This window comes from Pongo abelii, chromosome 9 (assembly GCF_028885655.2).
Source record: "Pongo abelii isolate AG06213 chromosome 9, NHGRI_mPonAbe1-v2.0_pri, whole genome shotgun sequence".
In the NCBI taxonomy this organism is placed as follows: Eukaryota; Metazoa; Chordata; class Mammalia; order Primates; family Hominidae; genus Pongo; species Pongo abelii.
This window is the reverse complement of record NC_071994.2, coordinates 126,202,099-126,229,735: the sequence shown is the minus strand read 5'-3', so window position 1 is coordinate 126,229,735 and position 27,637 is coordinate 126,202,099. Positions and strand designations below refer to the sequence as shown.

The window sequence follows — 27,637 nt, the reverse complement described above, 5'->3', positions numbered from 1 at the left end:
CAGGGTTCATTCTATTATTTCCCTTTCTTGTTTTTAATTCGTTTCTCTGACAGTAAAAAATTCGGTGGTTATTATTCACAATATATTTACTTATTTGTTCAACACTAGATTACACATAAAACAGTTTTAGAATTTCTAACCTACAGCCTTGTGAAAAACAAATTTACTGAATACAGTAATATTGTGTGCTCTTTACCTTTAGAGTACATAGTTAAATAACAGTCCAAAGTTACTTAATTCTTTTTTCTCATCTCTTTTATTGTGATTATATTATAAACCTGTAATAAATTGAATGCATTTTTTTTTTCTTTTGAGACGGAGTTTCGCTCTTGTTGCCCAGGGTGGAGTGCAATGGCGCGATTTCGGCTCACCGCAACCTCCGCCTCATGGGTTCAAGCGATTCTCCTGCCTCAGCCTCCCGAGTAGCTGGGATTACAGGCATGCACCACCACGCCTAGCTAATTTTGTATTTTTAGTAGAGATGGTGTTTCTCCATGTTCAATGCATATTTTAAAACATAAATAGTATTTGTAAAAATATATTGAAAAACACCATATATATGGAACTGTCTCTCTTGCAGACAGCTTGAAGGCTTGGAGAAACATCCCCAGGCTAAGTACTCCCAAGCCTGTAGGAGGGTTAGAACCCTCATCTCTTCCTACCTTACTCCTTTCACCGGATGTCCTTATCTGTTTCTGTATCACCTGTTTCCTTCGTCCTATGGGAAGACATTCTCACAAGTGCTTTAAAAGTCCCGAACTTTACTCTAACCCACCTCCGCTGAACTTTCCATGGCCGCAGGTCAAATAAAGCCTTTTTGTTCCTTTTTTTTTTTTTTTTTTTTTTGAGACGGAGTCTCACTCTGTCATCCAGGCTGGAGTGCAGTGACAAGATCTCGGCTCACTGCAACCTCAGCCTCCCGGGTTCAAGCAATTCTCCTGCCTCAGCCTCCCGAGTAGCTGGGACGACAGGTGCACGCCGCCACGCCAGGCTAATTTTTTGTATTTTATTAGAGACGGGGTTTCACCGTGTTGCCCAGGCTGCTCCCGAACTACTGAGCTCAGGCAATCCGCCCGCCTTGGCCTCCCAAAGTGTTAGGATTACAGGCGTGAGCCACCGCGCCGGCTTTTTTGGTTACTTTTAATACCACTTTTGTCGCTGGGGAGTTTTCTACGCTATCAGCCCTGCCTGGATCAAAGATCTCACTGCAATCCCTTTTCCTTTTCGCTTGTGCTGAAGATGGCCACCAGGTGGCACTTTAGAGTCTCCTTCGGCCCCATTTTGAAAGTCAGCTGCTTGGATTCGGTTGATTTTAGAAAGCAATGTATTCATGAGATGGGAAGAGATATTCTAGTTGCTTTTTAATTTTAGTTAAGAAATTTCCTGCCGTTGATGTCCAAGCAAAATGAAAAAAAGGAAGCACATTTCAGCCTCTGTTCTCTTCTTTGCCTAGGAATCTTGAACTCCTTCCCTCTTCCTTTATAAAACTTCTCTCAAGGAAAAACAAACATACATATTTATTGACAGCCAAAGCGGGTTTATCTAAGAGTGACTGAGCTCCTTGGTCTATCAGCCTCTGCAAAAGAAGCTCAGACAGGAATCAAGAGGCTGGAATTCAGGTAGACACTCCACCACTGACTCTCAGTACTTCCTTGAGTCATTTAGCTTTTTAGGAGCTTCAGTTTTCTTATGTGTAAAACAAACGGATTGAACTCCATGCTCTCAAACACAAATCCCTCAGATGCCAGGTGGATACCATAAATCTAGGAAGAGGCTGAAGAGGGGTTTAGGACAACAGGATCTTGTATTGACTAAACTAGAATTACAAAATGCATGCTCTATGAAATACATTCAAATTTAAATTTTTAAAAAAGATTGAGAAGACCAAACAAAATACCTCTGGGCATTGAAAGTGTTCAGAAAGCTCCTAGTGTGCAGTTCTTAGACTGGAGAATCTTTATCCCTGAGGTTTCTTTTCTTTTCTTTTCTTTCTTCTTCCTTCTCTCTCACTCTGCACCCAGGCTGGAGTGCAGTGGTGCAATCTTGCCTCATTGCAGCCTTGATCTTCCAGGCTCAAGGGATCCTCCTGCCTCAGCCTACCAAGTAGCTGGCACTACAGGCACGTGCCACCATGCCTGGCTAATTTTTGTATTTTTTTTTTGTAGTGTTGGATTTTCACAGTGTTGTCCAGGCTGGTCTCAAACTCCTGAGCTCAAGCAATCCATATGCCTGAGCCTCCCAAAGTGCTAGGATTACAGTTGTGAGCCACCATGCCCAGCCTCACTCATGCTCTTCTGTTTGAGATATTAGCCACTACCACTGTTCTCCATCACCTCTGCATATCTAAATCCTAATTTTTTCTTACAAAACCCACTCAAATGCCACTTACTCAAGGATGTTTCCCTTGACTTGAGTCTTTCTAAATTAAAAGACATTTTCTCTTTCTTCTGAATTCCCCTCCTTTTGGCCCTTATTGCTTTTTTTACTGTGTTATTTATGTGCTGATCATCAGTCTTTCTCTACATATTTACTTTTAAGCTCCTTGAGAGCAGAGTCTATGTCTAATTAATTTTATGTCTCCAACATCTGGAAAATCAGCCAACAAATATTTATTGAGTACCTACTTGATTCGTGTTTACGTGATTTTAGGCACTCAGCACAAAGTTGTGGAGACTTAATAAGTGTTTGCTGAATTAATGGTACTAAATGGCCAGCCGGGATAGCAAAAATGAGAAAAGAAGATACTACCAAATGTTAGTGAAGATGTGGAAGAATTGGAAATCTCATACTCCGCTGGCCCCTATAATCTTTGCACTCCAGTGTGTTCCAATCACTTTTTTTTTTTTTTTTTTTTTGGAAACAGAGTCTCACTCTGTCACCAGGCTGGAGTGCAGTGGCACGATCTCAGCTCACTGCAACCTCTGCCTACTGGGTTCAAGCGATTCTCCTGCCTCAGCTTCCCGAGCAGCTGGGACTACAGGTGCATCCCACCATGCCCAGCCTTGGCCTCCCAAAGTGCTGGAATTACAGGTGTGAGCCACCATGCCGGGCCTCCTATCACTATCTTATGTTGCATGGCAAGAGGGATTTTGCAGATGTAATTAAGTTTACTAATCGGTTGATGTTACAATGGGAAGATTGAGTGGGCCCAATCTAATCCTATGAGCCGTTTAAAAGCTGAGAGTTTTCTTCAGCTGGAGGCAGAAGAGGAAGTCAGAGAGATTCAAAGCTCAAGAAGGACCTGATGCATTGCTGCTGATTTAACAATAGAGGGAGCCCCTGGGCCGGAGCGTGGCCTCTGGAAGCTAAGAGCAGCCCTCAGCTAACAGCCTGCCAGAAAATGGAGACCTCAATCCTATATAACTGCAAGGAACAATTCTGGCAACAACCTCGATGGGTTTGGAAGCAGAATGTTCCCTAGAGCCTCCCAGTGAGAACCAAGACCAGCTGACACCTTGATTTTGGCCTTGGAAGCCGAGAGACCAGTTGAGCCTGCCTGGACTTTTGACCTACAGAACTGTGAGATAATAAATGGGTACTGTTTTAACCTACTAAGTTTGTGGTAATTTTCTATGCAACAATTTCAAAACAAATACAGACACTCAAGCAGCTCTGTGGAGGGACGCACAGAGAGAGGAACTGAGGCTCCTGCTGAAAGCCAGCACAAACTTGCTGGCTATGTGAGTGAGCCAACTTGAAAACATGGATCTCTGTCCCCAGTCATGACTGCAGCCCTGGCTGACATGTTGGCCACCACTTCATGAGAAGGTCTGAGCCAGAAACACCCAACCAAGCTGATTTGGAATTCCTGACTCACATACATCATTAGAGATAAAAATTGATTTATCATTGTTGTAAGCCACTAAGTTTTGGAGTAAATTGTTATGAAGCAATAGATCACTAATAAGTGCTCAGTAAGTGTTTACAGACTGATTGGCCACCCTAGGGCATTATAGCCAAGCAGGGAAATTTCAGGCACCTCTGATGTCTGGCGTCTCAGAATTCCAACCACACCTGCAGCTCCATCCCCACTAAGGCGGATCCTTTACCTAACTACCTTTCCCTCCTGCCCTAAGTCCTTGCTGGAATTCCTGCCTGAGGTTCTCAGGGTCTAGACTTGCCTGAGTTGCTCTGAACATGCTTAAGTTTCCTTAGCATAAAAATAAGAGAAGGCGGGTGCAGTGGCTCACGCTTGTAAATCCAACACTTTGGGAGGGTGAGGTGGGTGGATCACCTGAGGTCAGGAGTTTAAGACCAGCCTGGCCAACATGGTGAAACCTCATCTCTGCTAAAAAAAAAAAAAAAAAAAAAAAAATTAGCCAGGTGTTGTGGCACATGCCTGTAGTCCCAGCTGCTCCAGAGGCTGAGGCAGGAGAATCACTTGAACCCGGGAGGCAGAGGTTTCAATGAGCCGAGATCGCACCACTGCACTCCAGCCTGGGCAACAGAGCAAGACTCCATCTCAAAAAGAAAAAAAAAAAGAAAGAAAAAAAAGAAAAAGAAAAAGGGAGCAAAATGTATTTCTTAAAATGAGAAAAAACATTTTTACTTCACAAGAGTGTTGTAAATTAAGCAATAGTGGTATGAACACAAAACATGATACAGGCGTTAAAAAGATAGAGAAAAGCTCTGTATAGACAGATGTGGAACACTGACCAAGACTGTTAACAATAACAGACAACAGATATATTTTTAAATGAAAAAAGCAAAAGATTTCAAACTGTTAGGAAAACTATATTTAGAATATCTCTGTTAGGAAAACTATATTTAGAATATCTCTGGTAATAAAGATTGCCTTTGTTTTTCTTGTTACCTAAGATTGACTTTCTTTTTTTTCTAAAACAAGTAACTTAATTATCATTCCTTTAAAAAGAACCAAGGAAAATTCAGAACATATGTGAAACACAAACAGCTGTGGTTTAGGAGGTAAACAGAGGACCAACACAGCCCTGAAATGCAACAGCCTCTGAGTGGCCTGGGCCGTATGGGTGACTGGGGTTTTGTCAAAAGGGCTGAAGCCCTGAAGCCCCAGGAACCTGCCTTGGAAGACAAGCTTTCCCACTAATACTCAACTTGCAGCGTCTTGCCCTAACATCCAAGACTTGGTAGCATCTCTTTTTTCCCAAAACCCAGCTGGAACTCAACTAATCCTAAACGAAAACTCAAGAACAGCACACCAGATGCCACCTGTTGTTCGTCAGGGTCTCAAACCCCAGAGGAAATGCATTTGCCTGTCATGGGTTTCCTCTCTAAGGGCACCTGTCTGAACTTGGAGCTGTGCTTCCACTGGTGCCTCATGGGGCCTGGGCCTACTCTCCACCTGAAGTCACACTCCTCTCTGTAAGACATCAGGTGAGGAGTAAGTTCAAGAAGATGGCAAGAGGCTCCTAAGCAACAGAGCATGCTCATTCCTGGCAGGCATCTCCCACAATACCCCAGAGGGCTGGCAAGGCCGTGACAGCATAAGGACAGAGAAGGGGCAGAGGGGTGCTTGGAAGTGCATATCACTCAGGAGAGCTGGCAGGCCTGGGACAGCAGGCAGTCTGAACAGTGCTGGAACAAAGACAGCTGCTCTGAGCCCCTTGTCAAGCAGCTGCTGGTGATGGGAAGCAGCATGATGGCACCACCTCCTTCGTCACAGGAAATGTTTTGTATTGGGCCAATGACTTCAATTTTCCTTGCCTGGAGATGCCTTCATGAAGGAGGGGGACAGGGAATACAGGCGGGCATGTTGCAATTGGCATCTCCGGGGCTGCCAAGTCTTGGGTTCACTTGGGGCCAAGCCACTCCACAATCCCATTCCCCTTCATGCCATTGAAGAAGAAGAAGTTGTGAGGAGGGTCCTGCTGAGACAGGGCCTTCACAATTTCCTGTGCCAAAATCCCTCCAACCACCGCACACACTGGGGCCATCTCGGAGAAGCAGTACGTGATAAAGTCCTCAGGAAGCAGGTCAGGACTAATGCGCAGTGAGTTAAGCACATCGTTTCGTATCTGGAGCAACAGCTTGGAATCTTCCCCATGTGTATCAGAACTGGGATCTCTTCCTTTATCTGTGCGGAACTTTAGGAGCGCTTGAAGGAGAAAGTGGTCGGAGGTCGTGCACTTCAGAGCAGCCTTTGCTTTCTCACTGCTCCAGTCCACCTCCAGGGCTTCTTTAACGGGGCAGAAGACCACCTTCTTTTTGACCATCGTTGTCTCAGAAGAATCAAATTTTACTCTCTTGGTATCAGGCCCATCTTCTACTCCTTGGCTAACTTTGGCAACTTTAGTTTTCTCCTCCACAAACTCATGCTCTCCTAGATTGGCAAATGTGTATCCATGGTTCTTTACATCTCCTGTAAAGAACTTGATGCTATTTTTGTGATAGATCTGGTCAACCTTAACTATGACATCCCTGGAGCAGCAAGTCAACACACAGCATCAAACTGAGTGAAAAATTACTCTGGTTTCTTCTCTATATCCTCAGTGTCCACCTTCACATCCACCATGGGGTTAAGATTCTGAGCTTGCTCCAAAGAGGCTTCAGCCCTATTTCGGCCAACAGACCCAATACGAATCAAGAACAGAGCTCTGGGTTCTTCTGGAGATACCTGTTCGTGATCCAGCATGGTCAGTCCTTTCACTCCTGCCAGGATAAGATTCTTGGCAATTTCAGCCCCGAGTCCTTTCATGCCGACAAGAAGCAACTGGGAGGCCCGCAGATATTTCTGGGCCTCCAGTCCCCACAGGCAGATCTGCCGGTCATACTGCGCCCGCCTCCTCCTCGCTGATGCTGCCTCCAGCCTCCTCCTTCTCCACCAAAGTGCCGGCTTTTCCTGCCTCAGCTCCGGTCCTGCTCATGCCAACTGCCCGCCGGCCCTGCGCACCACCAACCCATTTTTTTTTTTTTTTTTTTTTGAGATGGAGTCTGTCTCCCAGGCTGGAGTGCAGTGGCAAGATCTTGACTCACTGCAACCTCTGCCTCTTGGTTCAAGCGATCCTCTTGCCTCAGCCTCCCGAGTAGCTGGAACCACAGGTGCGAGCCACCTCACCTGACTAATTTTTGTATTTTTAGTAGAGATGGGGTTTCACCGCGTTGGCCAGGCTGGTCTCGAACTCTTGACCTCAAGTGATCCACCTGTCTCGGCCTCCCAAAGTGCTGGGATTACAGGCGTGAACCACTGCACCTGACCCAAAATTGCCTTTTGAGAAGAGAATTGGATGGTTGGAGATGGGGAGGAGGGAGAGCTCTTTTTACTGTATAGCTTTTTGTACCTTTTGAATTGGGAAGCATGTGCCATGTATTATCTGTTAAAAATAAATTCCTTCCTTGGATGGAGATGATAGGAGCTGACAAATTTTCAGCTTGCCTACTCCCTTCCCTTAACACATTCACATGCAACTAGAACTCGCTCCGTACCCGCCTTCTGTTCCCAAGTATACTGGAACCTACAACCAAATGCTCTCCTTGCAACCACATGGCTCCAGCATTTGTACAAAGGCAACAGTGCATCTGCTGCACTCGCAGACATCCCCACGCACGACCCAACGGGCATGCGGTCCTGTGTGTATGTGTGTGCTTGCGTGTACATATATCCATGTGTGCCTTTGACCCAGCCCCTACCCTCTCCCTTTATCCGTATCTGCTTCCTGGGTGTGTATACCTGGGTGGAGGTCCCTAATTACGAGGTGAAATAGGTTAAAAGTCTCCTACTCTAAAGCACTAAATGGACCTAATTACAAGTGACTGTAAAACTCTAATTATAAGAGGACACATTAGTTGGAAAAAAAAAAAAGGAGAAGAAGGCAGAACTGAAAAGAAAAGACCTGAGTGACAAATGTAGCTCCCTTAGACAGTTGAGAAAAAGGGGCTTAATTGCCCTTTGATAAAACTGGGGCAGTGGGAAAACAGCAGGAGGAATGGGGAGGGGCCAGTAATCAAAGGAGACTCCTGCAGACAAGACCTCTCCCCAGGGAGCTCTCCCCGCCACCCCACCATTTCTCTCATAACTGTCACTTGCCTTCCACTGCTATGGGACAGAGGAGGAGGAAATTGTTACTTGCATCCAGCTTACTCCTTCTACTCTCTGAACTCCCTCAGGAATCCCAGGTCCTTGGTCCCCTTCCACCTATCAAAATCCATTCTCTCAGGTCCCACAGGAATGGCCTTGTGAACAGGACACACATTCTGATCCTGACCTAGCTACTCACTAGCTCTGTGACCTTTGTGAGGCACATACCCTAAACAAACCTGTTTCATCAATTCCAAACTGGGCTGGTAACATCTCTCGGTTACAGAGTTGTGAAGATGCACAGAATGGTATATGAGAAAGTGCTTTGTAAGTGGGAAATTCTTGCACTGTTGTTAGCCATTAGGGACCGGATTCACTGGACCAGATCGAATGTTCTTGGAAGACAGGAATCATGTCTTAGTCATCTCTGGTTTCAGGTTCCTGCCTCTAATAGGGTGAAATTGAAGAGTCATTCTCACTGTGGGGTAAATGGCAGACCATAACCACTAAGTTGTCTTTCCCTTGGTGTGAACAAATGGACAAAACCTTTGGCAATGAGATGAAGCTGTGGTGGCCATACCATTATTTCTAATATTTATTGACATTTACTGTGTAGCAGGCACTATCCTAAGCAGTTTATATGTATTCTCATATTTGATCCTCTCAATGTCCTTAAGAGGAGCATATTATCTCCACCATCTCCATTTTAAAGATGGGAAATAGAATCTCAAGTTAAGAGACTTACTTCAAACTGCACTGCTAGTGAGTAGGGGAGCAGGACTTGAACCACAACCTACACTCTAACTGCGTAGACCTTAGGCACCAGCCAGCAGGTGGTGAATGACATTTGGGTTTTGGAGCCTTTTTTGTGTGTGTGTGACAGAGTCTTGCTCTGTCGCCCAGGCTGGACTGCAGTGGTGAGATCTCGGCTCACTGCAACCTCTGCCTCCTGGGTTCAAGCAATTTTCCTGCCTCAGCCTCCCAAGTACCTGGGATTACAGGTGCATGCCACCACTCCTGGCTAATTTTTGTATTTTTAGTAGAGAAGGGGTTTCACCATGTTGGTCAGGCTGGTCTCAAACTCCTGACCTCAGGTGATTTGCCCGCCTTGGCCTCACAAAGTGCTGGGATTACCGGCATGAGCCACTGCACCCAGCCAAGACTTCTTAAGTAATCTACTCATCTATTTATAATTAAAGGCAATAAAACTGTTGATGAAAGGTCCTGATCATTATGCATTAGCCAACATTTATTCAATAAACAAGTATTTAGTACTTGCTGTTTGTGTGGTGCTGTGCCCAGTAATTGAAATACATTGATAGTACATTGATAGATACTGCCTCTTCTTTCATGAAATTTTTTGAGTATTCCAGTTGAATCCAAAAACACTAGACATTTCTGTTCAGCACGCTCTTGGGTAGATAAACATACATCTATTATTAGACCTTTTGCAATATCTGGAAAAACAGTCATCCACTGAGAGAGAACTATGTGCCGGACATGCACTGAGCACTTTATAAATACTTGCTTCTTTATTTCATGTCTCTCTTCCACCGTCACCAGAAGGCCAGCTCCATGTTTTGTTCAACATCTCTAGGGCTGACAATACCTGCCACATAATAGGTGCTCAACAAATGCTTGTTGGCCAAATAAATTATCACTCGACAATTCTGCATGATAGATATGATTACTCTTTTTCTACTGATGAGGAAATTAAGATTCGAAGAGGTTGAATAACTTGCCTGAGTTCTTGCTACTCTGAGTTACAGGGCAGAAGTGTGAATTCTAGGTCTGTCTTCATTCTTCTATAAGTCTCTTCCACCAGAGTTGTCTAGAGCCAGGGACACTAGGTTGAACAGCTCTGAGATAAGAAGTGAATATGCAAAAGTGTGTTTGCGAGGAGGGAGTGGCCAGCATGCATGGATTACAGGGAGGGAGAGGAATGAGACTGCAAGTCGTGTTAGTGTCGGGGGCCGGGAATGCTGAGCTGAGAACTTTGAATTTGAAAGGCACTGGTTAATGCAAAATTTTTACTATATTAGAATTGTGTTTTAGAAAGGTTTTTTTTTTTTTTTTTTTTTTTTTTTGAGGTGGAGTTTCACTCTTGTTGCATGGGCTAGAGTGCAACGGTGCGATCTCGGCTCACTGAAACCTCCGCCTCCCGGGTTCAAGCAGTTCTCCTGCCTCAGCCTCCCAAGTAGCTGGGATTACTGGCATGCGCCACCACGCCTGGCTAATTTTGTATTTTTAGTAGACGTGGGGTTTCTCCATGTTGGCCAGTCTGGTCTCAAACTCCCGCTGTCAGGTGATCCATCTGCCTCAGCCTCCCAAAGTGCTGGGATTACAGGCGTGAGCCACTGTGCCCAGCCAGAAAGATTAGCAGCAATGTATAGGGTGGCTTAGAGTTCAGAGAGATGGGACCAGTGTCATTAATTCATCATTTGAGGAGGAAGTAACCAGTCATTAAATAGAGGTGATAACAATAAGAATGGAAAGGAGGTCATGATGTCAGAAGAAACTTAAATGCCCCAAGTAATGGAGCCAAATTAAAGTTCAGAGATAGATTTGCAGTGACAAGTAGATGAGGCAGCATGTCTCTTATGGTGACCTCCTCCTTCCTAGAGTTACCTCCAGATGGGTGGCAGCTTCTGTGGTAGGATTGCTTTAAACCAGTCATCTCCTTGGCAGAGCCACTGGTAAGTCATTTTTTTAGCAAGTATTTTTGGTGCACTTAGTATTTTATAGGCTCACAGCACCAGCATCGTCACTTTTTTTGCACTTAGTTCAATAAAATGCATTAAGCCCATACTGTGTTAGGGTTTGAGATATACGAGCAGAGTTGTGGGACTCTGTCTGGCTTCCTACTTCAATCTATATGTGACCTCTGTTTTTGGATTCCATCAACCGTAAAATGGGAATAATAACACACCTATCTTACAAGGTTGCTGTAAGGATTAAATGAGTTGATATAGGGAAAGCAAATAGAACGATGCCTGGCATATAGTAAGTGATCAGTAAGTATTTGCTGATGTTATATAAAGCCTGTCTCCTCAAGGACACAGTTGGATAATAGGATGCATATAGGACACTGCAATAATAGATGCATACACAAGGGACAGAAAGAGTTCTAAAGGGGAGCGATTCTTACAGCTACCTTTTCTATTGTTCAGCCTTATCCTTTCCACTGAGAGTGGAGCTCTTTTCACAGTTTCCTAGGCTAATGTTTCATCCCCATTCCTCTGCCCAGACTACTCAGTGAGAAAATGAGGATTAAATCTACCCAAGCTCCACGACCCTTGGACTTACTGAGACTGTGTAAGAGGCAGAGCTCCCATGCAATTTTGGAAGTGACCTTGATCCCCTTCCACCTCTGCAGACTTGCCAGGAATGAAATCTTTGCTTGGGACAAATGAGATTATGTTCTCTTTGGAGAGGACAATCTCCATCTCTCCCTGGACACAGATATTCATTTGCCTGCAATGAACCTGCAAGGCAGATGAGCCTCTGAGATACCCTCTTTCTTGTTCATTTAGGGGTGAAAAATTACCCGCAAGAAACCAATTAGCATCCTCTACAAGCAGGTCCCAAGCCTTCTGGAGCCAATTCTTTTACTCCATCTTCTGCACACAAGCATCATCTGCTTTGGGGTTTTATCCTAATTGAGTCAAACCTGTGCTGTTATCATTTGTTCATTGTAGCCCCAAGAGAGAAGAGTAAAGGAGGGAGGGAAGGAGGGGGCTCTGTCTTCCTTTGTCTCCAGCCCAGTGGAAGAGAGACAGGGTGACTGGCCAAAGGGATCAGAGGTCAATGATGGAGGAACTGCCTAGACACTGAGTGGCTGATTGACATGCAATGAAAAGCAATACAAATGAATGTTCCTTGAATACTTATCGTAATATGTACCAGGCACTATACTAAATGCTTTATATGGATTAACAGAATTATCACAACTCTCCCTGTTATTTCCCATTTAAAAATGAGAAAAAATATTTAAAAAATAAACTAAAAAATAAAAAAATGAGAAAAATAGAGGCACTAAGAGGGTAAGGACTTGCCCAAGGTGACATAACTAGATAAAAAGGGAAACCAAGGCTGGGCGCGGTGGCTCACGCCTGTAATCCCAGCACTTTGGGAGGCTGAGGCGGGTGGATCACCTGAGGGCAGGAGTTCGTGACCAGCCTGACCAACACAGTGAAACCCTGTCTATACTAAATATAAAAAATTAACCAGGCATGCTGGCACGCACCTCTAATCCCAGCTACTTGGGAAGTTGAGGCAGGAGAATAGCTTGAACCTGGGAGGCGGAGGTTGCAGTAAGCTGAGATTGCGCCATTGCACTCCAGCCTGGGCAACAAGAATGAAACTCTGTCTCAAAAAAAAAAAAAAAAAAAAGAAAGGGAAACCAAGATTTGGGCCTCAAACTGCCTGTGCCGTGCTCATAACCACTTATCTCCTCAGCCAGCCCATTGGCTGTATTTAAGGAGCTATCAGTTGCAACATTGGAGCAAAGACTCAAGTTCAGCTGGTGCTGCAGAGAAAAAACAAAAACTCCTGCTGAGAAACCAACAAGCCTCTTTCTTTGTGATCTTCCAGTTATCTGGGGAAAAGCATGATGTGCACCAGGGAGGGCGTGCTCCCCTACTACAGACTCTGACCTGGCTGCAGTAGGGGAGATGCAGAGGAAAGACAAGCAGCCTTCAGGGAGCCGTGGCCTAATGGGGAAATACTTGTAAATATCGAGATAAGCTAAGGCAAGTTGATGTCTGCCATCAGGGGCAAACTGTCTGAAATCCAAAGTCCAGACTCCCGAGTACAGCACTGAAGGCCTCTCCCCTGGTGTCCTCTGCCAGCCTCTGCAGCCTTGGAATTCCCACCTTGGATGAAGACAAAGATGAAATTTTTCTCTCAAGTAACGGCTTCTTCTCATTCTAACTCCACTGGCAATGCCCGACACCCTTCATCGTTGGAGTAAAACTGCTTGGGTTCAAATTCAAATGTCAGATTTCATTTCTTAGAGCTTAGGGTTGCACATTCAAATGTCCTCAGGGGCCAACACACAAACAACGGAGGTATAATCCAGCAGTGAATGGTTTAGCCTGCCTTAACCTATGGTGTATATGTTTTCCCTAAAGGCTTTCAGAACAAAAAGTGTTTGATAATAGTGTGCTGACCAGGCAAGACCACTCTGGCTCCATCACTACAAGGCTCTTACCTTCAAGGGGGAGGAGCAATGGCAGTGGAGCCAGAATTTCTTTTTTCCTGTGAATTGTTTTTTTTCTTTTCTTTTCTTTTCTTTTTTTTTTTTTTTTTTTGAGACAGGGTCTCACTGTGTCACCCAGGATAGAGTGCAGTGGCATGATATCTTGGCTCACTGCAGCCTCTGCCTCCTGGGCTCAAGCGATCCTCCCACTTCAGCCTTCCGAATAGCTGGGACTAGAGGCACACGCCACTACACCTGGCTAATTTTTGTATTTTTAGTAGAGATGGGTCTTCTCAATGTTGCCCAGGCTGGTCTCGAACTCCTGGGCCCAAGCAATCCACCCCCCTCAGCCTCCCAAAGTGCTGGGATTACAGGTATGAGCCACTGAGCTCAGCTCTGTCGCCCACACTGGAGTGCAGTGGTGCGATCTCGTCTCACTGCAACCTCCGCCTCCCAGGTTCTAATGATTCTCATGAATCAGCCTTCTGAGTAGCTGGGATTAAAGGTGCATGCCACCACGCCTGGCTAATTTTTGTACTTTTAGTAGAGATGGGGTTTCACCATGTTGGCCAGGCTGGTCTCGAATTCCTGACCTCAAGTGATCCGCCTGCCTAGGTCTCCCAAAGTGTTGGGATTACAGGCGTGAGCCACCATGCCCAGCTCCAGATTTTTCTTTAAAGGGAAACTCTACTAGTGTTTGTTTCCAGGTGATAACTCCTTTGTTGGCGAAAGACTGTTTAGAGCAAAAGGAAGCACAGAAACTCATCGCTGAAAGTGTGCATTTTGGGCCAGGCACAGTGGCTCAGTCTTATAATCCTAGCACTTTGGGATGCCCAGGTGTGTGAATCACTTGAGGTCAGAAGTTTGAGACCAGCCTGGCCAACATGGTGAAACCCTGTCTCTACTAAAAATACAAAAATTAGCCGGGCATGGTGGCGGGCACCTGTAATCCCAGCTACTCGGGAGGCTGAGACAGGAGAATCACTTGAACCCGGGAGGCAGAGGTTGCAGTGAGCCAAGATCATGTCATTGCACTCCAGCCTGGTGACAGAGCGAGACTCAGTCTCAAAAAAAAAAAAAAGAAAAGAAAAGAAAATGTGCATTTTGAAAACATTTGGGGCTGTGTGTGGTGGCTCATGCCTGTAATCCCAGCACTTTGGGAGGCTGAGGCGGACGGATCACAAAGTCAAGAGATCGAGACCATCCTGGTCAACATGGTGAAACCCCATCTCTACTAAAAATACAAAAAATGAGCTGGGCATGGTGGCTTGTGCCTGTAGTCCCAGCTACTCTCGGGAGGCTGAGGCAGGAGAATTGCTTGAACCTGGGAGGCGGAGGTTGCAGTGAGCCGAGATCACACCACTGCACTCCAGCCTGGCGACAGAGTGAGACTCTGTCTCAAAAAAAAAAAAAAAATTGGATAGTATTTAATATTTTATTACACTGCTTTCTTGTGCTCCAGATCCTTTTTGAAACAAGGCAATGTATAACTACTCAATAGTGAGGTCACATTAAAAAAAACCCTCCAGGCCGGGCGCAGTGTCTCACACCTGTAATACCAGCACTTTGGGAGGCCGAGGTGGGTGGATCATGAGGTCAAGAGATCGAGACCAGCCTGGCCAACATGGTGAAATCCCGACTCTACTAAAAATACAAAAATGAGCTGGATGTGGTGGTGAGTGCCTGTAGTTCCAGCTACTCTGGAGACTGAGGCAGGAGAATTGCTTGAACCTGGGAGGCAGAGGTTACAGTGAGCCGAGACTGCGCCACTGCACTCCCGCCTCGGTGACAGAGCGAGACTCCGACTCAAACAAACACCCTCCACAACAGTACTGTGAGATAGGCATTATAATCCCTATTTATAAATGGAAAAAGTGAGACCCCGAGGGGTTAGGTGACTTGCCCAAGCTGACACAGCCAAGTGCAGGGCCAGCGTTTCCCTCACTGCACCACCTGGAGGGGTTGGTGTCATCCCCAGTGGAATCAGTCAAGCCACTGAATTTATGACATCACACTAAATGTAGGGAGGATATAGAGAGTATTCTAGACATTCCCTGTGCTCAAAGTGGAGAGACAAGACACACAGGGGGAAATGAGTTAAGGAGAGAAGAAATGTTTCAAAGCGGTTGAATTGGAAAGGAAGGGAAAACAGTTCTCAAGTGTCAATGGGAAAGTCACATTCTATGCAAATAAAAGGGATTTGTGCATGAAGTACTCTATGAAACATGCTGACCAAACAGAGGAAGCCAGAAGCGAGAGGCTGCTGCCCTGCTCGCCCCACAACACCATCCAGCAATGAGCTGAACTCTCATGCACAGAATCCTTCATTGCCACAAAACATCTCTTCTTTTTCTTTTTTTTTTCCAGGGTGTGTGTATGTGTGTGTGTGTGTGTGCGTGTGTGTGTGTTTCATTATGATTTTGATTGAGGACTGGGGAATTGATGCCCTGCAACTCTTCACTTCAGCATTCTCATTGCTTTAATTTGTTGAGCTGCCTAATTACCTAAATACTTCTGGCCAACAAGCAGAATGGGGATGTTGGGGCTGGTGTATCACCTTCCTCCTCTTTCCCCAGTAGTGCCGTCCCCATCTCAATTCAAAAGGCCTAGCAGCTTCCGTCGGAGTGTAGCAGCTCCATTTCCCTCCAATATTAATAATTATGACATTAGAAGGGTGATCTGCTGCAATTCAGCCTTTCTATTTGCAGGCTGGCGGCTGCATATCAATGGCATGATTAGGCAAATGAAATCAGATTGGCACTGTTATGAAATATTTACATGGCCGGAATGCATATGCTTCAATCTCATTGTTCCCATTATTAAGCCATTTTATAATCTCATAACATTTAGACTCACACTTTGCATTTCTAATTAACTTGAGGAGTGACTTCGCTGGGAATTAATTGCAACTTGTGCATTCTTATACACACAAACTCACCGAGAAACAAACTCTGGTTGGCAATCATGCAATTCAACCCCAAGATGGACTCCAGGTTGACTTCTGTTCTAAACCAGCGTCACTGTCAGTTGGGAAAAGTGGCTGGGGACCTTGGTTTTCATTAAAATTTGGCTACAAATCACATGCAGGATCAGTCAGTCTGAGCACAAGGGTTCCTTTGGAGAGACTCATTCCCACCTGAACAGCCTTTCACAAAGAACCAGTTCAATGCAGAGAAATGTTTTTTTGTTGTTGTTGTTGGTTTGTTTTGAGACAGAGTTGCTCTGTTGCCCAGGCTGGAGTGCAGTGGCACCATCTCGGCTCACTGCAACCTCCACCTCCCGGATTTAAGCCATTCTCCTGACTCAGCCTCCTGAGTTTCTGGGATTATAGCCATGAGCCACCACACCCGGCTAATTTTTGTATTTTCAGCAAAGACGGGGTTTCACCATGTTGGCCAGGCTGGCCTCAAACTCCTGACCTCAAGTGATCAGCCCACCTTGGCCTCCTAAAGTGCTGGGATTATAGGTGTGAGCTACCATGTTTGGCCAGGACAATGGTTTTCAGATGTTTGGATTTCATGGATCAATAACATCTCTATAATAATAATAATGACATAAAGATTTGGGGTATCTAAATAGCTGTTATTTTAAGCTACTATATTGCCTTTATTTAAAATTACTTCTGTATGAACAGTGTGGTGTATCTCTCACACTTCAGGGTGGGTTAGTTAGCATTTGAGTGTCTCTAATCAAAAGTCCATACACTTGAAGTGGCTACTATCAGGCACTTTAATAATCTTTATTTCCTATTAACACCAGAGTCTTGTTAATGTGCACAACTGGTGTTAGAAAGGATTTTTTACTGGTGAAGTGAATGGTATTCAAGATATATGGATTGGTTAGAAACATTGACAAGGTACTCATGAATGAACAGGGAATTTGCTGTAAGCTTGCCTAGTGGCCTAACCCTTCGGAATAGTGCCCTAGGCCTAGAAGTTTGCCTGGTCATGTTTTAGGAAGCTTATACAGGATTTGATAGCCTGGCTCTAAATAAGAAAGGATCTGAAGTCACTGCAAGTGAACCTTGCTTGCAAGATACTTGCAACTTAGTAGTTCTCAACTGGGGACAATTTTGCTTTCCCCACCAACCCTTCCTGGGGGGCATTTGCAATGGTCTGGAGACATTTTTGGTTGTCACAATTATAAACATGTATGTGTGTGAGTATGTAGTGGGTAGAAGCCAGAGATACTGCTAAACATCCCACAATGCACAAGACAGCCCCTACAACAACAACAAAAATGGCCCATTCCAAAATGTCAAGAGTGCCGAGGTTTAGAAACCGTGGGAAAGGACAGAGCTTTAACTTCACTGAGCTCACAGAACTCATTGCTAATGTTTGTGTGTGTGGCTGACTTTAGGCTGCGCCTCTTTCTCTGTAAATAGACAACTGGACAATGAAGTTGTGGAGAAGTTCATTCCTATTCTATCTCTACTCTTGGAGGTTACTAATAGCTATCAAAAAGAATCCAAAGATTAAAAGAAAAGTTGAGAAAGAAAAAAGAATACAATATTTCTACATAATCAAGTTGTCTTGGGTCAATTTCAAACAGTAGTGTAGGTTTCAGGGTTTTTTTTGTGGAAACCTTAAATTTTATTAATTTCAGACTTTAAAAATAAACAACCAGGCCCCACGTGCTTTCATACATTGCTCTCTCGTTTGAAGCCACCATAATCCTTTGAGGCAGCATTATTCCCATCTTACAGAAGAAAAATAGACTTTCATGACTTGCCCAAGGTTACATGGCTAATATGTGTTTTCCAGTATCTTAACTCAGCTCTCTGCTTCTAAGACTTCAGAGGGGAAACATTTCTACCATGATTTTATTTTTTCTTTTCTTTTTTTTTTTGGAGATAGTCTTGCTGTGTCACCCGGGCTGAGCACAGTGGCCAGATCTCAGTTCACTGCCACCTCCGCCTCCTGGGTTCAAGCGATTCTCCTGCCTCAGCCTCCCCAGTAGCTGGAACTACAGGCACGCACCAGCACGCCTGGCTAATTTTTGTATTTTCAGTAGAAACAGGGTTTCACCATGTTGGCCAGGCTGGTCTCAAACTCCTGACCTCAAGTGATCTGTCTGCCTCAGCTTCCCAAAGTGCTGGGACCGCGTGTGGCCTGCTATGATTTAACTAAAGGGCTTTGAACGTGTTCCCACTCTATGTCTGATGGATCATAAGATGAAATGGTCCTTAATGGATCATCTGGTCTAGAAATTCTCAAACTTAGACATTAAAGATCAATAACCTTTTAAAAATAATTATATAGTTTTATTTTTCCATAGAAAAAAAGTTTTCAAAACCTCCTACCATTTACTTTCGATACCATTTCATTAAAGAAAGGATATTTTAATCCCAGGAAAATAAAAAGGAAATAATTTTTCCTTCCTTCATTCAACAAATATTGATTGATTGCCTCTTACATACAGGTATTCTTCTGAGTATTGGAAAACAGAGAACAAGAATATCATCAAAGTCCTTACCCTCTTGGAGCTTACATTCCAATGCTATCATCTCAGAAGAAAAGCCCTTTAAATGAAATAAATTAAACTCTGAGAGATTCTTTACGGTGTCCTTATTGTTCTCATTTAATTAATAAAAACCTTGTCATGTGTCAGCATTGGTCCATAGACCAGCATTTGGGAACTCTGGATCTAGCTGATTTCCAGGGACAGAACAACGAAGTATCACAGATGGAAAGAAATCAGAACAAAATTTGGATGCAATCTGGATTCTCCTAGGGACAAGAGTTGGTGGCCTAGGTGAGAAATGAATTGTACCATTTACTGTGCACCTCGGGGTAATCTCAGTCGGATTTCTGTGAGTTCCACTTCCGGATCTTTGGTTCAACAGGTAAAGTGGCATTTTCTAAATTGCCTTGCTTTGCCTGCTTTTTCTCCACCTCACTGGTAAGGCCGGAAATGTTCCCAAACACCCTTTGATCTGGCAATCATTGTAGCTCATTAGCAGGCCTGGGAGGCTAAGTTCATTCCACACAGAGGGAAACTGAGCTGCAGGAGGTCACCTGGGAAGGCAGCAATGGCTTGAGGACCAAAACCCAGCTCTTCTGCTTCTACCCATGGATTTGCTCATTGGACAACTCAGAGTAATGTCTGTTCAGAGTAGTAAAGGCCAGTTGGCCCCACAAGAGCAACCTTGCTTGGATTTCCCCCTAGATTATTTGAGTTCCAACTCTTCAAAATCACCCTTCCCATTTTGCCCAAAGTGTGTGCCCCTGGGAGTTCAGGGCAACAAGTTTGCATGGCTAATATCTCTTCCTTCCTGAGCTGCCCAGCAGGCTTAGAAATGGAAATAAAATGTTCAAACACTGACAGATTATACCAGAGAAAGAGCTCAAGAAAGAGGTAAGAGTGGTTGGGTATGGTGGCTCGCGCCTGTAATCCCAGCACTTTGAGAAGCCGAGGCAGGTGTATCACCTGAGGTCAGGAGTTCAAGACCAGCTGGCCAACATGGTAAAACCCCGACTCTACTAAAAATACAAAAATTAGCCAGGTATGGTGGCGGGCACCTGTAATCCCAGCTACACAGGAGGCTGAAGCAGGAGAATCGCTTGAACCCGGGAGTCGGAGTTTGCAGCAAGCTGAGATCACGCCCCTGCACTCCAGCCTGGGTGACAGAGCGAGACTCAAAAAAAAAAAACAAACAAAAAAAAGGGGTAAGAGCAAGGTGGGAGCAGCAGGGACTCTGGTGGGAGTTGAAAGTCAAGGCTAGAAGACTGTTCTGTTAGCTTTCCCGGCCACCAAGATCCTGAATATAGAGATGAGAAGACAGGATCCTTGTCCTACTTTGACAGCCTTCTCTACTCTGTCTGAATATGGTTAATTAGTTTTGTTTTACAGAAAGGGAATTCTGGCTGGCTGGGACCCTTAAAAGACACCATGTCTCTCCCTGGCTTCCAGGCAGGGGTGTGTTTGCATCATTGCCGGTGGCTCCACTTCCTTTGCCCAGAGCTGTACAGACTGGCTCTTCCATCTAAACGCCTGCTTTTAAACATGACCTTCCCAACTCACCTCCTGTGGCTGGCTGTGGTACATTCGCAAATCTGACCTTGATAATGCATTCAATTTTCTTCATGCATGAGGGAATTCTACCTCAATCACTATTCTACTACAAAGAAGGAGGGCAACTAAGTGATAATAAAAACAGTGGCTAATGCCAACATCTTTCTGTTTGGCACTTGAAGGGATGCACTCTCTATTAGTCTGTTCTCGCATTGCTATAAAGAAATACCTGAGACTGGGTAATTTATGAAGAAATGAGGTTTAATGGCTCATGGTTCTGCAGGCTGTACAGGAGGCATAGCAGCTTCCGGTTCTGAGGAGGCCTCAGGAAGCTTCCAATCATGGCGGAAGGCAAAGGGCGAGCAGGTATTTCACATGGCAGGAGCAGGAGCAAGGTTGTAGGGGGAGGAGGTGCCACACTTTTAAGTGACCAGATCTCAGGAGAACTCACTATTGCAATGACAGTACCAAGGGGGATGGTGCTAAACCATCCATGAGAAATCTATCCCCATGTACCAATCACCTCCCACTGGGACCCACCTCCAACATTAGGGATTATAGTTTGACAAGAGATTTGGGCAGGGACATGGATCCAAACCATATCATACTCTTTTTTTTTTTTTTTTTTTTTTTGAGATGGAGTCTGGCTCTGTTGCCCAGGTTGAAGTACAGTGGTATGATCTCAGCTCACTGCGACCTCTGCCTCCCGGGTTCAAGTGATTTTCCTGCCTCAGCCTCCTGAGTAGCTGGGATTACAGGTGTGAGCCACCACACCTGCCTAATTTTTGTATTTTTAGTGGAGACAGGGTTTCACCATGTTGGCCAGGCTGGTCTCGAACTCCTGACCTAGTGATCTGCCCACCTCGGCCTCCCAAAGTGCTGGGATTACAGGCATGAGCCACTGCATCCAGCTGTTTTGTTTTCTTAATATTGGAAGGGCTTTTCTTGGCAGTGAGCTTTCTTCCATGAGTTCAGAGATCTGAATAGGAATCAGCAGTAGAGGCTTCATGGAAGTAAATTGAGGCGTCCAATAAGGAAGACATTAAACTGTCTTAGATGTTTTCGATGTGAGGCCCACTTTGGGTAGAGGCTGGGCCAGATATCTTTTAAGGCCCCTTTTTGCTATAATATTATATTGTGTGTGTGTGTGTGTGTGTGTGTGTGTGTGTGCATGCACACACATGTGTTATATACAATATAGGCTCTCCTGTACCCAGGAAGATTTTTGTTTTTTAATGGGGAGAATGTGGCCAAGATCATCCTCTGCAAGTGCAGTACTTGAGGGAATGTGAACGTGGTCCACATGGAGATGCACACATAAAGATACATGAGCACATAGCAGCAGTATTGCCTAATTTTTATTAAGCACTTACCACGTGCCAGATGCTGCCCTAAGCACTTTCCACGTGTTGTCTCATTTAAAACTCCCAGCCATCCTGTGAGGAGGTAGGGGCCATTTATTAATGTCCTCGTTGTACAGATAAGACAGAGGCTCTAAGAGGTCACAGAGAATATGCCCAAGGGCACACAGCTCGGTAGAGTTGGAAGGTATATCCTGGAGTGTCTGATGATCAGCTTCGTTAAGGAGAATGCATGATTTGTATTCAAACACAGACGCACATTCTAAGACTATACAGGTGTTAGAGACCAGTGTCAAAGGGCAGAGCCACATAAATACCTGCAGCCACCCAATTCAACCACTCCTTATCCCATGATGGGACTGGAGAAGGGGGAGTTCAGCTTCTCCTCTAAGTGAAGGCCTCTCCTTGTCTCCTTTAAGATCCACTTGCCCCCTTCATGATGAGGAGCTTAGGGGCCCATGATGGTACAGGATCATGACATCAACCTGGGCTTCTCTTACCATGGTCCATCATGGGATGACCTCAGGTTATCCTCAGGCGAGGAGCTTAGGGGCCCATGATGGTACAGGATCATGACATCAACCTGGGCTTCTCTTACCATGGTCCATCATGGGATGACCTCAGGTTATCCTCAGGCGAGGAGCTTAGGGGCCCATGATGGTACAGGATCATGACATCGACCTGGGCTTCTCTTACCATGGTCCATCATGGGATGACCTCAGGTTATCCTCAGGCGAGGAGCTTAGGGGCCCATGATGGTACAGGATCATGACATCGACCTGGGCTTCTCTTACCATGGTCCATCATGGGATGACCTCAGATTATCCTCAGGTTTTTTTTTTTGAGATGGAGTTTTACTCTTGTTGCCCACGCTGGAGTGCAATGGTGTGCTCTTGGCTCACTGTAGACTCTGCCTCCCAGGTTCAAGAGATTCTCCTGCCTCAGCTTCCCGAGTAGCTGGAAATACAGGGGTCTGCCACCCCGTCTGGCTAATTTTTTGTATTTTTAGTAGAGACGGTGTTTCACCATGTTGGCCAGGCTGATCTCGAACTCCTGACCTCAGATGATCCAGCCCCCTCGGCCTCCCAGAGTGCTGGGATTACAGGGGTGAGCTGCCACTCCCGGCCTATCCTCAGGTTTTTTAGTTGAAGCAAATCAAATTTTTTGTGACTTAAGACTTATAATAATTCCACTATTTGTGCATTTTGTGTATGTACGTATACGTGCACGCGAGTCGTCGGTTTTGTTTTCCTAATGAATGATGCTGGCGTTGGAGTTGCTGGGCTCCTTTCAGCAGGCAGGAGCCTCCAGGTGAACAAGGATGGCTAAATGAGAGGACATGCTTTTCGTAATTTGACTTCAAACAATCACTTAATGCATGCAGGAAATTTCTGCGAAATGGGTGAATAGCATGGGTCCATTTTGATCAGCCCCTCAATGAAGTAAAGCTCACTGGCTTTTAAGACCCAGGCAGCAAACAAAAAGTGGTCTTTATCCTCACACACCAAATCTGTGCGTCAGTAAAGTGCAGGCCCTGACAGGAATTTCAATTATTTAATCAAAAAGAAAATGAAAGAGGCCTTAAGTGTTGTGATTCGAAGACAGCCTTTTCATAGACCAATCTAGGGTGTGCTCACATTGAATTTGAAGCAAAATGGGAAGGAAATTAAGGCAGCTTCGGTTTAAGTCATGTGATTGCAAATAGTAAATTAGTTTCTCGATGTTTTCATTTAAGTGTTTAAGTGGAAGGTTTTATTCCTAATGTAGTGTAGTGACACAGAAGAGAACCCTTGGCGACTCCAGCTTCCCCACCCTTACATCAGTGATGCATTTGCCCTGGGGAGGGAGAGGGAGGAAGAGAGGCTGAGATGGAAAGAGAACGGGAAGCAAAGCCTCAGTCATGTTAAGGTGCTTTTGTTTCAAATTGCTACCAAAGTACGCTTTCACAGCAAACTCATTAATCGAGCAGATGAGTAACGTCTATTGAAAATGTACTAAGCGAAAGGCATTTAATTTGGAAGGGAAATCAGGAGCTGCATTAGTCAGAGCTTATAAATGGCAACATCATCCATTTGGCTGTTGTTTTGTTTGATGTAGAGTCACTGAATTTGTTCTTAAGGGATAAGGGTTAGGTAAAATGGTCAACATTGCGCTTGAGACTGCCTTTCAAAGGCTTCTGGGTAGTTTTGCTGGGGCTGGAACTACAGCCTGCTGTTGTGGTGGGAGCAGGGTCAAAGGAATCTCTTGGGAAAGTGCTAATTGGGTTGGACTGAGACGGCCTCTGACTGGTGCAACAAGTAGCTGAAGGTCATTTCTTTGCAAATGAACATCCCTTTGTGTTTGTAATTAGCTTTGATTTATTTGGCTGGGAGCTTACGGCGGTGCACAGCAGGAGGTCAGGCTCAGGGTTCACCCAACGACCAATAGTGAGTGGACTTAATATCAAATTAAGCAATGAGGCCTGGTATCTCTGAGGGTTAGATTTGCCAGGTTCCCTTCTGCAGCCCACAGTGGGAGGGGAGTATTATATTTTTTGAGACAGAGTCTCACTCTATTGCCCAGGCTGGAGTGCAGTCGCGTGATCTCGGCTCATTACAACCTCTGCCTCCCGGGTTCAGGCGATCCTCCTGCCTCACCCTCCCAAGTAGCTGGGACTACAGGCATGTGCCACCATACCTGGCTAATTTTTTGTATTTTTAATAGAGATGGGGTTTCACCATGTTGGCCAGGCTGGTCTCAAACTCCTGACCTCAGGTGATCTGCCCACCTCGGTCTCCCAAAGTGCTGGGATTACAGGCATGAGCCACCCTGCATGGCTGGGGAGTGTGTTTGTAAACTGGCACCTGGCAACTCTCATGATCCTTCTATAGTTACCAGTGCTTGGCTCTGTCAATGCACATTGCAGTTCTGTTCATCTGAGTGTCACCTTTTCCGTGAACTATTCTTTGCCCACCTCAGGCCAAGAGATCTTTTTTTTCTCTAGACTTCTAGAAACTTTTTGGTCTGTGTTACTTTCTGGACACAGAGTGCTGATCATGCACTCACTTTTGCCATTGTTCAACTTTCTTTCTAGCTTGAGTAGTATTTTCACTCCCTCCTTTTTCTTTTAATTTGCATGGTTGGGAACTTCCAACAAATAGAAAAACAAAGAAAAAATAGTGTAAGGAACCCCCATGTATCTATCATCAAAATTTAACAGTTATTATTAACCTTTTGTCATATTCATTTTTACCCCCCTGAGGTTTACTTACAGTAAATTCTGATTTCAAGAACTTTCACTTTAATTACTTAAGGATGCACATTTATTTACTTATTTATTTAGGAGACAGGGTCTCACCCTGTCTCCAAGGCTGGAGTGCAGTGAGTACGATCTTGGCTCACCACAGTCTCAACCTCCTGGGCTGAAGCAATCCTCCCACCTTAGCCTCCTGAGTAGCTAGCACTACAGGCATCTGCTACCACACCTGGCTAATTTGTTTAATGTTTTGTAGAGACGAGGTCTCACTATGTTACCCAGGCTGTTCTTGAACTCCTGAGCTCAAGCGATTCTCCCACCTTGGACCCCCAAAGTGCTAGGATTACAGGCATGAGCCACTGCACCCTGCCACACCTCTGTTTTTGGACATTTCCCCTATATAACCACAATGTCATTATCACGTCTAACAAAATTAACAATGATTCCTTAACACCATTTAATACCCAGTCCATATTCAAATTTATCCATTTCTCAAAAGTATCTTTTATGGTTGGCCTGTTCAAAGCAGAATCCGATCAAGGACCACAAATAGAGTTTAATTTTGTCTAAGTCTTTAGTCATCATTTAATTTTTAAAAATTTTCCTAGACCGGGTGCAATGGCTCACGCCTGTAATCCCAGCACTTTGGGAGACTGAGGCGGGCGGATCATCTGAGGTCAGGAGTTCAAGACGAGCCTGACCAACATGGTGAAACCCCGTCTCCACTAAAAATACAAAATCAGGTGGCGTCGTAGCGCATGCCTGTAATCCCAGCTACTTGTGGGTGCTGAGACAGGAGAATCACTTGAACCCAGGAGGCAGAAGTTGCAGTGAGCTGAGATCACGCCACTGCACTCCGGCCAGGGTGACAGAGTGAGACTCAGTCTTAAAAAAAAATTTAAAAAATTTCCTATTAACATTGCCTCGTTGAGGGAAATGTGGAATTGCCTCCACAGACTGTTGGACCTTTTGGATTTGTCTGACAGTTTCCATGCAGTGTAGTTTAGCTTGCTCTTCTATCTTTTTTCTTTTCTGTAACTTGAAGTTAGGTCTAAACCTGATTGGATTCAGATTAAACATTTTGGTACCAATACTTTACAAGTACTTCAGTTAGCACGACAACAGGGGGCACGCATAATGGTTAGTTGTCTCACCATTCGCGATACCAATATCCATTACTGGGTTAAAGTGGGGACAGCCTGGTCGCCCTATATAAAAGTTATACTTTCTTTTTTATAAACAGCAAGTAATCTGTAGGGTGATAATTTGACACTGAGAAAAATTCAGTTTCCCCCATTTCACAGCCAAAATCAAATGGGGGCCAGGGATCCTGCATTAGGGAGCTTTCTATTTTCTGCAGCACCTAATAGTGCAAGATATATAGTAACATTCGGTAAATACTGGTTGAAGGGTGAATGAATGAATGAATGCAAAATGTTTTGAGTGACTAAATTTAAAAATTTAATATAATGAGAAACTGTGCAAACCTACTTTCTTTTTTTTTTTTTTTTGAGACAGACTCTCACTCTGTCACCTAGGCTGGGGTGCAGTGGCGCGATCGTGGCTCACTACAACCTCTGCCTCCTGGGTTCGAGTGATTCTCCTGCCTCAGCCTCCCAAGTAGCTGGGATTACAGGAACCTGCCACCATGCCCAGCTAATTTATGTATTTCAGTAAAGACAGGGTTTCACCATGTTGGCCAGGCTGGTCTCGAACTCCTGACCTCAAAAGATCTGCCCGCCTTAGCCTCCCAAAGTGTTAGGATTACAGGAGTGAGCCACCACACCCGGCCTGCAAACCTACTTTTGATTGATACATTTGTGAAAGTTCCAGCACCTTTGGAAATCAAGAAATGATAACATTTCAATGGATGTGGGAAGATTCAGATTTCCTAACTTCATCTTTGTTCCCAATTTCTTGTGTGACTTTGGACAAATCCCTTGCCTTTTCTGGAACCTACTTGTATCATAAGGAATACAAAAAGGAAAAATCTCCAAGACGCTACCAGCTTTGACATTCCAGGATTCCAAAAAACACCCCAAATAACTGTATAAACCAGGTAGTTGGAGCCTGCAGATCTTAAAACCACTTGAACCTGGGTTTTTCCTGTGCAGTATATAGCCTTTTGGTGTTGAATAAGCTTAAAGGTTGTCATAGCAACCACCCTCCCCACAGCTTGTTATCTGATAACCAGCCATTCCAACTCCATCGCAGCCTAGGATTTCTGCCCCATTTGATATTGAATTGGAAAGGTGACCAGAGATTGATTAGCCTTCATGTCATTTTATAAATGATGGAAAACACTTGCTTCTTTCCCAAGCAAAGTAAAATCTTCTAGGCTGGATCATTTGAGTGGCTATTTCACCTATGCATTTATTTATTTATTCTCTCATTCACTCAGTTAGTAGATATTTATTGAGACTTTACCATGTGCCAGACATTGCACTAGATGCTTGGGATATACTTGGTCCTCTTTACGTAGAGTTTGCAGTCTAAACAGGAAGACAATTAAAGAGGTAGTTATAGTACAGTGAAAAAAACATGATGATATCGGAAGTGTATGGTAACGCAGAGGAATGGTACCTAGCCGATCTGGTGGCATCAAGGAAGCCTTCTAGGAAGGAGTGATTTTTTTTTTCCTTTTAGAAGTGATGTTTTAGCTGAAAACTGTGTAGAAGTAAGCCAGTGTTAGAGTGCGAGGTAGCTAGAACAGTAAATATTCCTGGAAGAGGGGGAAGCATATACTACGTAAGACTCAAAGACAAGAGATAATATGATATGTGAAAGAGTTTAGAGCACTGGAAAACTACTAAAGGCTTTTAAAAATTATTGTA

General features: G+C 44.6%; 1 protein-coding gene across 1 annotated transcript; it reads right to left on the bottom strand.

The window, feature by feature from the left end:
* Positions 1-5,768: 5,768 nt before the first annotated feature.
* Positions 5,769-6,688, bottom strand: LOC100435684 (SUMO-activating enzyme subunit 1-like). The gene is given in 2 exon segments (XM_054525301.2): positions 5,769-6,412; positions 6,415-6,688. Coding segments are annotated over 2 exon segments (903 nt in total). The 5' UTR covers positions 6,674-6,688.
* Between the last annotated feature and the right edge of the window lie 20,949 nt (positions 6,689-27,637).